Source organism: Jatropha curcas, chromosome 10 (assembly GCF_041381405.1).
Source record: "Jatropha curcas cultivar XTBG-Jc1 chromosome 10, XTBG_Jcur_1.0, whole genome shotgun sequence".
Classification (NCBI taxonomy): domain Eukaryota; kingdom Viridiplantae; phylum Streptophyta; class Magnoliopsida; order Malpighiales; family Euphorbiaceae; genus Jatropha; species Jatropha curcas.
The window spans coordinates 1,123,111-1,133,018 of NC_143160.1; the positions used below are offsets into that span (position 1 = coordinate 1,123,111).

Below are 9,908 nucleotides of genomic sequence, written 5' to 3' on the forward strand. Positions count from 1 at the left end.
AGATTTTTGAATATATATAAAGAATTTATAAAAGAAGTAATAGGTAATTTCTTTTATTGATAGCGAAATCAATCCGACTGATAGGTAATTCATCCAACCCGAATCTAGTCAAATCTAAATTTTAAGTTTTGACCTAATTTGGACAAAATTTCAAAGTTTTATTTTAGATATGGATAGGACACAGATATTATTATTATAAGCTTGAATCCAATCCGAAAGTCTAAACCTTATAAAGTTTAATTTTTTTAAATAAAATATAAAAATTTTAATAAATTGAGATACTTGTATATGTATATAAATTAAAATTTTATTTTTATTGTAATGCACTTTAGTTTTCATATATGATAAGAAAAATAACTTCGTAATTAAAATTTTGATTTATTATTATTCAAGCATTTTTATTTAGATAAAAATTTTTATTTTGTATCGATTTATTTTCATATTTTTATATAATATATAAATTATTTAGATAAATATTTTTTAAAACTTAATGTAATATAATAACATGAGTATGCGAATAGATAGGTATATATGAATATACTCAATCGCATTGAATTTGAAATGGATATAATATTATTTACTTGATAGAGTAACGGTAGAGTATGGGTTTGGATCCATCTATCCTACCTATTGCTATCCTACATATATTATTCAATTTACCTATAATAAAATTTACATGATCTTAAATTTGTTGATATAATGTTCTTTCAATAACAAATTTATTTGAAATAACCAATCAAATATAATCTGATTGATTTTCTCACATAATTTCAAGTACATAAGAAATGAAATGCCTTAAATTCAAAAACTTTATACAGTAAAAATTTCACAAATTCAGTGAACTCGTTCAAACTTAACTGAAGCTTCAACATGAAATTACCCTAATCAATTTATTTAACGACAATATCAATACAGAAAAACAATTTATTTCAGAATCTGCGAGTTGCCTTGCTAACTTCTAAGTCCCAGCTTTGGACTTCTTCAAGCCAAGAATGACAAGAAGCAACCCAAAATAATCAAAATTGTAAGAATAATGAAACAGCAACAATTTATGGTCATTCCATGGAGGAAATCTATACCAGAAATCAGTTAAAAAGCTTCTCCTAAGAACTCCCTTGTAATGTGTAAACACATCAAAGGAGAATTTTCCATGGTATTTTCCAATTCCACTTTCACCAACCCCACCAAATGGTAAGCTATCAGCTGCATACTGCAATTTAGTTAATCAGTCTCATCAAAACTTGCCCATTTGAACAAAAACAAAAATAAAATTGAAATGGAAAACAATAATTAGAAAAGTTTTTGATTAGGTACCTGAAGAACTGCATCATTGAATACTAAGCTTCCTGATGATGTTTCTGCTATCATTCTCTTCTTAAACGGTTCACTTTTGGTGAAGGCATAAATTGCAAGTGGTTTAGGCCTTGAATTTATAAATTCAATACTGTCTTCAATCTTGTCTAACTGTAAAAGCAAAAAATAACAGCAACAATTAATATAATTATTATAACATATTAAATGGTGATCAGTGTGATACTCACTGTAATTATAGGAAGCAGTGGACCAAATATTTCTTCTGTCATTATTTCTGATTGAATGGGAGGATCTACTAAGATTATCGGTTCAATAAACCTGCAAAAAGAGTTTAGGTAATTAATTACACATTCATTAGAAAACTTTAAGAATTTAATTTTTTATTTTTAAATATATTGGCAAGAAAAGGGAAATGGGGAAGAAGAAGAAGAAGAAAAGGAGTGGATCATTTACAGATTCTCTTCATCCATTGAACCACCATAGACAACAGACTTTTGAACGTTCAAATTGCTTAAAAGATTTTTCAATCTCAAAAATTGCTGTTTGTTAATGATTCTTGCAATGGTATTTGATTCTCTTGGATTATCCCCCAACACATTCTTGATGGCAACCTTCATTAATTCCACCTGAACATAGACCAAACACCATTTCAATATTATGCGTCTGTATATCCATATATATATTCAAAATCCATATTCCATACCAAAGTGGAAGCAAATCTCTTCTCCACAAGAATATAATCAATTGCTATGCAAGCTTGACCAGCACAGTTCCCAAATTTTGATACAATAACTCGATTCACAGCCACCTTTTGATTAAAAAAAACAGCAAATTTAAAATTAGACACTATCATACAACTAATAATTCAATATTCAAGTGTCTCGACGCAGTAGCTTCCGGATATCGGACTTTCCGGATATCGAACCTGTGTTCTTACCTTTACAGGATTGAAGCAAGATTACCTGTTTGTCCCAAGAAGACGATAAGGAATCAATAACAGCAGGGCATTTCCCACCTAATTCAAGAACAACTGGTGTTAGATGCTTCGCAGCTGCTGACATCACTATACGACCGACGCGGGCGCTGCCTTAAAGCCAGAAAAAAAAAAAAATCAGTAAAACAGTATTATCTATAATTAATTCATATTGTCATCTACATGAATTTATAATTAGCATGGCGAGTATAGATACCTGTAAAGAAAATCTTGTCCCATTTGTGATGGAGGAGTTGTTCACCGACAGATGATCCTCCTTGGATGATTTTGATAGCGTTATTGTCAAGGTAGTTGATCAGAGTATTTGCCAGAAGAGAAGAAGTAGCAGGAGCCAATTCCGATGGCTTCAAAACCGCTGTATTTCCTGCAGCTATTGCTCCTATAAGTGGTTCCAAGGACAGTCCTGCAATTAAAAATCAGTACCATTTTGGTTACAGCTTTTTATTTCCTGTGTTTGAAAGGAATAATTATCATGTATAAATCTTCCAAATCCAGATACCTAAAGGAAAATTCCAGGATGATATGATGAGGACAAGACCGAGAGGCTCAGGAACCAACTCTGCCGACGAGAGGAGTGCAATTTTCGGCAGCGGAGCCTACATCAATTATCAGTTAAGGCGAGGCCAGAAATTTTCTTTTTCTTTTTTTTTTTTTTCCTGACATAGTTGGGCCATTTTGAACTCGAACTACAGACGTCTTGTGAAGTAAAATAATGATAATAATTTTAATTAGTTAATTTACCTTTTCACTTGACATCCATTTTTCCAGATTTTTCAAAGCATAATTAATGGATTTTATTACGGTTCCTACCTGAAATACAAGAAATCCATCATGAAAATTTTAAGTTAGTGAATTAAATTAAAAAATATATATATAAATATAAATATATGTACCTCATCTCTAAAAGCCTCAACATGATGTTTCCCTAAATCCTCCTTCAGAGCCTTAAATATTTCTTTTTCTTTTTCTTTGATAAAAGAAAGCAAACCTTTGAGCTGAGAGAGCCTCCAAGAAGCATCTTTAGTCTTTCCACTTTTGAAATATTTTCTCATTCCTTCTAACTCACTCTCCATTTAGCTCTCACAACAAAGAAACTACGAAGCAATGTTATGGACTATTGAACTGAACTGAGCTGAGCTATTACCCAATTATACTGTTTTTTTGCTCAACTTCCTCATTCACAATTTGATGTAAAGCTTCTTCACATCACATGCATTAATTGGTCTCAGATAATAGACATTTCTTTTTCTTTCCTTTTTTATTTTATTTTTAGCTCCTACTTATTTATTTATTTAATAAGAGAGATTTGCAAGATAATTAATGATGTGGGCTACAAGTGTACCTGTTCTGTGCTTGTCAATCATAAATAGAAGAAGCATTGTTCCTTTCTTGGGCTTCAAATTTGGAACTCTTTCTGGAGGGGCCTTTCTTTGTTAGAACAACGCGCAAATTTCTCTCGTTACTTTTACAACGGATAAAACCAACTAGACTAGATTTTGATGCCATTTATAACATACGAAAAGCAGTTGAGGTTTGGTGTGTGTGTGAAACATAAGGCTGATTGACATTTTGATGCCATTTATAACATACGAAAAGTAGTTGAGGTTTGGTGTGTGTATGAATAAGGCAAATGAATTCGAGACGCTAGCAACACCACATAGCAGTAATCTGATACTGTTGACAAAGAAGAGGACGAAATAAGAGATATAAATGATAGTTTTTGCTAAATGAATTTGGAATCTGGAACCCTCCCCTCGCAATAAAATCTTCAACCACCCAACCCAACCCAATTTCATTACTGAATAATTGCTTGTTTTTTAAAACTACTTACTAGATTAAGTATTTAAAATTCAAAATCCTCTAATCTTGTTCATCTGATATAGGATGGATGATGTTTGATGCAGCACTGCTGGTAGACACGTTAGTAAAATTGCCATTTTAATGGAAAGAATATGGACCCCCTACATAGGCCGAGTGTTAGTTGGACTATTATTGGCGGTGCACCGTCTTTTCTCCGTCAATGACTTTAAGCTCCCCTTATTGTATTGGCGGACAACGAGAAGTGAACGACAAACTTGCGTCTGAATCATACAAAAAAAATACTATAAACTATAAAAAATTACAATAAATATTACTACCTGTCAATAACATCGATTCCATAACTTAATCAAGTAAGCTGACCCCATTTAATTAATTTAATAGTATATTATCAACATGTAGTGCCACGTGTTCAATTGTTCAATGTTCAGTGAGAAGCCGTACGACACGGACCTTTAAGTTAATTATTTTGTCCAAACAGATACGTAAGTGTTTAATCATCGCAGTTATCAGTTATTATCAATCTTAAATATACATGGCATGGCATAGGCCTCTCCATGAGAGGGCAAATGATAAGATTACACGAGTACTACCTCTCCACCACCATTCTTCAATTTGGGCTCGATATGGACCGGTCTGCACAAACTTACGAAGAGCTTGTTTTGGGACGGAAAATGAAATCCCAACTGTCTTGTATATATCATGCATTAGAGCTGACTTTCAGCCACGCTGTACAATATTAAGCTGTGGACGTGTTGTACCCTTAACTGAAAATGAATCAAACAAAACTATGTAGATCAGTTGTTTGTTTAATTGTTTTCAAATACATTATACAGACAATCTTATCATACGTAGAAAATCTAAAGCACTAAAAATATGTTGATCGGCTTCATCCTTTCCAAGAAATGAAGGGGTAGATGAAGACTGAAGTAAAAACTTGTGTTATAGGCTTATGCCTGAACTCAAATCATTAATATTTTGGAATCATCTAAGTTGCATCTATTTTGAACAAATGGAATGGGTTTGGCTTCTCATGTTAATGAAATTGCCCCACATTATCATGAAAAGAACATTGCAAATTCTTTATCAAGAATCCAAGTTGTGTACTGACCTTCGCTTTTTTCCATTTTCCTTCTGCTGCGCCAAAGTAGCCGAATGGGTGTACCAGAAAATCCTATATCTGATCGCAGTTGCTTCTCCATATAGCGCCGGTATGTCTCAGGGAAAAGGCTTGCATCATTCACAAAGAAAACAAATGTAGGTGGTCTGATGGCTGCCTGCCCAAAAAAAAAAAAAAAAAGGACATTCAATGCACTGCAAATAATTGCTAAAAGTCATCTGCTGAAGAAAACATAGAAAAAGAATTCAGACTTTTGGTAATTTTATGTTTAAACTGGAAATAAAGTTCCTGCAGTAGCACTATAGGAAATGCATCAAGTAAAAGCCAAATCATTTCTACACCCAAGCTTTAGATGAGCAGAACTAATTGGAGTAGTCAGGTAAAAGAAAGAAACAAGTCCCTACACAGAAGCACTTGCCAGAAACAAGTCACTATAGTGCTACAACTCAAAAGTACCTGAGTACAATAGTAAATACGTCCTCTCTTTCCACCTCGGGTTCTTGGAGGTGATTTGAAAGCCAATGCTTCTCCCACCACTTGATTCAGTATGGCAGTACTTAGCCTTCTAGATCTTTCCTTTTCAACAGCACTAGCAGCATCAATGATCCTGAAACCGGGATAAGCGATTCTTTTAGCCAAGATTAAAGCTCCTTGCACAGACACTCTCTCATGCACACAGAGAGAACAAGAGAAATAAGATTTTTTAACAGAAAATTAAATTTATTCAAGATCAAGACTAACTAATTCTCAAAGTTGAAGGAAAACATCTGTCCAAACATCAAATAAACAATATGACATAAGGAAACTGCAGGTGAGAGCGTACTTTTCAACACTACGACCAGCAATTGCAGTTGAATAGACAACAGGTGCCCAATGAAGAGTACGAAGCTTCTCTCGAACATCTTGTTCATAATACATTGCAGTTTGCTGGTTTTTATTGGGTATTGTATCCCATTTGTTTACAACAATCAGGCAGCCCTTCCCTTCTTTTTCAATCCTCTCAGCAATCCTATAATCCTAGAGCATTCAGGCATACCAGGAGAACCAAAAATTTACATGGAAGCAATTAAAGTGGTGAGAAAAGAAACAGAATATTTGCAACGAGGCAGCGAAATGCCTCAGCATGCCATTGAAGATTGAAAAATACATAACAGCACATTCCATAAAAAGGGTACAGATGAAGTACCTGCTCTGTGATACAAGCCATGGCCTCTATGACAAGAGCAACAACATCAGAACGGCGGATAGCACGAAATGCTCGGTTCACTGATAGAGCCTCTGTCACACTACCAGATGAAGCCACAGCTGCCCTTCTTCTGATACCAGCAGTATCAATAAGCCGGAACTTCTGCAGACAAACAGATACTATTCAATTGAATTTGCACCATAATTTGGGAGCATCTAACAGTTAGCCTGTGAACCACAAGTCCCTAACTTTTGACGGAAAGCTGTTTTTGTTCTGATCCCTAATTATCTTAAGAACAATTGATAGTCTTTCCATTACTTCTTGCAAGAGGGGAAGTGGAATTTGCTCGGTCAGACTCCTAATCCTTCACTAAAATTCCTTACTTTCACAAAATGAAGTTAAAACTTCAGTTATCAGATAAATCATGCTCAAGGATGGAAGACTAGGCTGTTAAATTCACAGTGCCTAGCAACATAAAGAATCCTAATTTTGAACTGCACAAACCTGGCCATCTGGTCCTGAAAATTCAGTATCAATAGCATCACGAGTAGTACCACTGATAGGGCTGACAATTGTTCTATCTTCTCTCAATAATGCATTCAAAATGCTGCTTTTACCAACATTAGGTCGGCCCACAATTGCAATTGCAGGAATATAATTTTCCTCTTCACCAAGATCTTGTGGATCCTACATAAAAGAATTATAGAACTTAGTATATTCAACAAACAAGAGAATTGTGGTTGTGGGAGATCATATGTAAAATATATATTTGATGCATCAATGTCAAAAAAAAGACTGAAGTTTGTGCATATGCGAATTTCAGCACGTGATAGGCATTGACTAAGTGATAGAATGATACTTGATTTGAATATATTCAATCTTATTATAGATGGAAAATAATTAGGTTGACTGGCTCTTTGATATGAACAATAGAAGACCTTAAGTAATAAATTTGATAATTACTAACCTCTATTTTTGCCAGCTGGGAACATACAAGATCTAAAAGCTCCCCAGTCCCCGTTCCAGATAAGGCAGAAATGGGAAGTGGTGAAAACCTGGTTGACCAACCAAAAAGTGCATGGTCTGTTTATCAAAATCAAATATGCAGAAAAACAGATTATCTAGGCTTAACACATACGAACTTGAATAAAAACTGTATGAACCAATTGTTATGTATGATTATAACAAGGAAAGAGCCAGAGAAAGAGAGAAACAGAGAAGGTTCCATAATCTCAGAAATTATGTTCCCTATGAGTTATTCCACCCTGCTTTGGTCAAATTTCTAGAATTTCCAAGAAAATTGCCATAAACAATGAGGATTGCATTTATATTTGCCACATAAGCATTAGAAATTAAAGAATAGATAATAATGCCATTCAAAATAAAGATGGCATTCTCATATTTGGAACAATTTCAACTATGTACATGAAGAATTTTATCACAATAATAATATCCTCAAATTTTGTGATTGAAATTGATAGCACAATTGAAAACACGGTGCTCTAAGAATCATAGCATTATGAAGCTCAGAAACCCCCTACATATCAATCCCACGAGAGACATAGACAAGCCATAAAAAAAAAATGTTAATAACAATTAAATATGTTATATTGCTAGATAACTCATTCTATCAAAGATAAGACCTGTATGCATTACCAATGATTAAAGGTCCACAAATTTAAGCAAGAGATACAAAAAGATTGAAAATAAAAAATAAAATAAAATAAAGATCAACTCACCCCAATGACCAGAATTCTGATGCTTGCATGATTCCTTTACGGGGAGATTCACATTTGTTAACTGCAAGAATGATATATTTATCCGAATAGTGTTTGCGTAACCAGTCTGCTATCTCCACATCAGCTGCTGTTAGACCTGCCTGTTCAAACCTATTCACTGTTATAACTCAAAAGTTCTCATGGATGAATAGAAAAGAACATACGAACTGACAGCATATCCAATTCAACAGAAATGGTAGTAGTAGTAGCCAAAGAAGAATAATGGTTGTACCTGACCATCAACAAGGAATATAATAACAGATGATTCTTCCACAGCTGCAGTAGCTTGTTTCTCAATCATTGAGGGCATCCTGGCGACAGCTGCCTCCCTGGAGGCAAGTGGAATCCCATCCATGCCAATGGTAGTTTTTATAGCCAATTCTTCCATGACAGTCGCCTGTGATTTCGATACGGTGAGAACACCTCCAGTATCCACAACCATAAATTCATTTTCTCCCCAAAAGGATCTACCATATAAACGATCACGAGTAACACCAGGTTCATCGACCACAATTGCCCTGTTCCCCTACAATTCATAATGCTCAAAATTATACTCTTAAAACATGGACGTACCATTGATAAGGATCAGACGTATGACTTCCAGAATCTGTTTTCTAAATATGCGAAACTGATCTTTAATCAAATTGCTAAACTAGAAACAAATAAAAGGACCAATAGAGATGATAATTATTACTCCAACAAGCCGGTTAAAGAGTGCTGATTTGCCAACATTTGGCCTCCCCACAATTGCAACCCTAGGAAGGAGATGGTCAGGGATCTGCAGGTAGAAGTTTTAACATTTTGAATAAGTACAGTCCCCAATTGTATAATTCAGAAAAGTATCAAACCTACTGAGTCATTATAAACTTAGAACCAGTTAGATGTTGGTAATTCCAGCATTTGTAATACTCTGTACTTCAAAATTTTTATATTTCTTTTTGGCTAGGAACTTGGGAGTTTTCCATTTTCTCCGGTAATAAAAGAGTCATAAAACATTAAAGAACAGGAAAATAGTTAAAATATCAGTTGACTAACTTCTGGAGAAGTTGCTTTTTGCCTCTTATGCTTTCTGGTTTCCTTTTTATCGTCAATTTCATCATCTGCAAACAATCAACGACAAATGGCCACATAAAACTAAAGAATATTGCTTGTTCTAGAAAAGTAAAATGTGATTAAAATTGGAAAAGATAAACACAACCGATTCTCAATTGGCGAGATAAGGAGCTAGAGTACTCTCTAACAGCGTCTTCAGCTTCCTCTTCGAGCGCATCCACATCAATCGCGTAATCCTCGCTGTCAGATTTGTCAATCTCTGTTTCTTCATTTTCTTCCTCGTCTTCGAATTCTTCAACTTCGTATTTGTGAGCAGTTAACTTGGAAAGGGAGAGATAAGAGCGAGGAGTTTGAAGAGAAATGGAGGTATTTGGTAGGGAAAATGCGAGCGGAGTGAGAAGTGGAGGGGAGAGAAAGGAAAGACAAATTTTAGGGATGGGAGAGAAGAGAAAAGGAGGAGAATAGGATTTTAGGAAGAAGAAGTTACTGCTAGTTGACATGAGAGCTGATACTGAGGTTGTGTTTTCAGTTTGTTCTGTAGATTGGAAGGTTTGGCGGTTAATGGAACGGGAGGTTTATCTCCTTCTTTGGGTTTTGGGTTTTCTTTTTTCGCTTAGTTTCTTGGTTCCGAGTTCTGACTTTTGA

The 9,908-nt window shown here is 34.6% G+C and overlaps 2 protein-coding genes across 4 annotated transcripts; both read right to left on the reverse strand.

Annotated features, from left to right (window-relative positions):
- Positions 1 to 791: 791 nt before the first annotated feature.
- Positions 792 to 3,781, reverse strand: LOC105648270 (aldehyde dehydrogenase family 3 member F1). 2 transcript variants are annotated; one of them, XM_020684964.3, is made up of 10 exons: positions 3,651 to 3,781; positions 3,050 to 3,118; positions 2,808 to 2,904; positions 2,505 to 2,711; positions 2,277 to 2,401; positions 2,018 to 2,122; positions 1,768 to 1,940; positions 1,542 to 1,632; positions 1,315 to 1,464; positions 792 to 1,210 (listed from the first exon to the last, which is right to left on the reverse strand). In XM_020684964.3, exons 2-10 carry the CDS (start codon positions 3,062 to 3,064, stop codon positions 959 to 961), a joined length of 1,215 nt encoding a protein of 404 aa, XP_020540623.1. In that variant the 5' UTR covers positions 3,065 to 3,118; positions 3,651 to 3,781; the 3' UTR covers positions 792 to 958. The 2 variants fall into 2 exon arrangements, with proteins under 2 accessions (XP_020540623.1, XP_012089991.1); XM_012234601.4 differs by lacking the exon at positions 3,651 to 3,781 and adding an exon at positions 3,202 to 3,588.
- A 152-nt stretch (positions 3,782 to 3,933) lies between these two features.
- On the reverse strand, positions 3,934 to 9,877 carry EMB2738 (GTP-binding family protein). Of its 2 annotated transcripts, XR_005178753.2 has the most exons (13): positions 9,409 to 9,877; positions 9,246 to 9,310; positions 8,905 to 8,988; positions 8,443 to 8,736; positions 8,172 to 8,311; positions 7,400 to 7,487; positions 6,937 to 7,119; positions 6,433 to 6,594; positions 6,070 to 6,263; positions 5,703 to 5,853; positions 5,238 to 5,403; positions 4,720 to 4,893; positions 3,934 to 4,389 (listed from the first exon to the last, which is right to left on the reverse strand). XR_005178753.2 is itself a non-coding variant. In XM_012234602.3 (12 exons), the coding sequence occupies exons 1-12, from the start codon at positions 9,761 to 9,763 to the stop codon at positions 4,847 to 4,849; spliced, it is 1,929 nt and encodes a 642-aa protein (XP_012089992.1). In that variant the 5' UTR covers positions 9,764 to 9,877; the 3' UTR covers positions 4,472 to 4,846. The 2 variants fall into 2 exon arrangements, 1 of the variants encoding a protein (XP_012089992.1); XM_012234602.3 differs by lacking the exon at positions 3,934 to 4,389 and having other exon boundaries at positions 4,472 to 4,893.
- Between the last annotated feature and the right edge of the window lie 31 nt (positions 9,878 to 9,908).

Excerpts from the sequence above, each read along its gene's own strand:
- LOC105648270 (XM_012234601.4), bottom strand. The coding sequence starts at position 3,381 with ATGGAGAGTGAGTTAGAAGGAATGAGAAAATATTTCAAAAGTGGAAAG. Across the intron at positions 2,123-2,276 it reads CGTCTTCTTGGGACAAACAG|GTGGCTGTGAATCGAGTTAT; the intron begins GTAATCTTGCTT and ends TTTAATCAAAAG. Across the intron at positions 1,211-1,314 it reads TCAATGATGCAGTTCTTCAG|TATGCAGCTGATAGCTTACC; the intron begins GTACCTAATCAA and ends ACTAAATTGCAG.
- EMB2738 (XM_012234602.3), bottom strand. The coding sequence starts at position 9,763 with ATGTCAACTAGCAGTAACTTCTTCTTCCTAAAATCCTATTCTCCTCCT. Across the intron at positions 8,989-9,245 it reads AAAAAGCAACTTCTCCAGAA|ATCCCTGACCATCTCCTTCC; the intron begins GTTAGTCAACTG and ends TTCTACCTGCAG. Across the intron at positions 8,312-8,442 it reads TATTCCTTGTTGATGGTCAG|GCAGGTCTAACAGCAGCTGA; the intron begins GTACAACCATTA and ends AGGTTTGAACAG.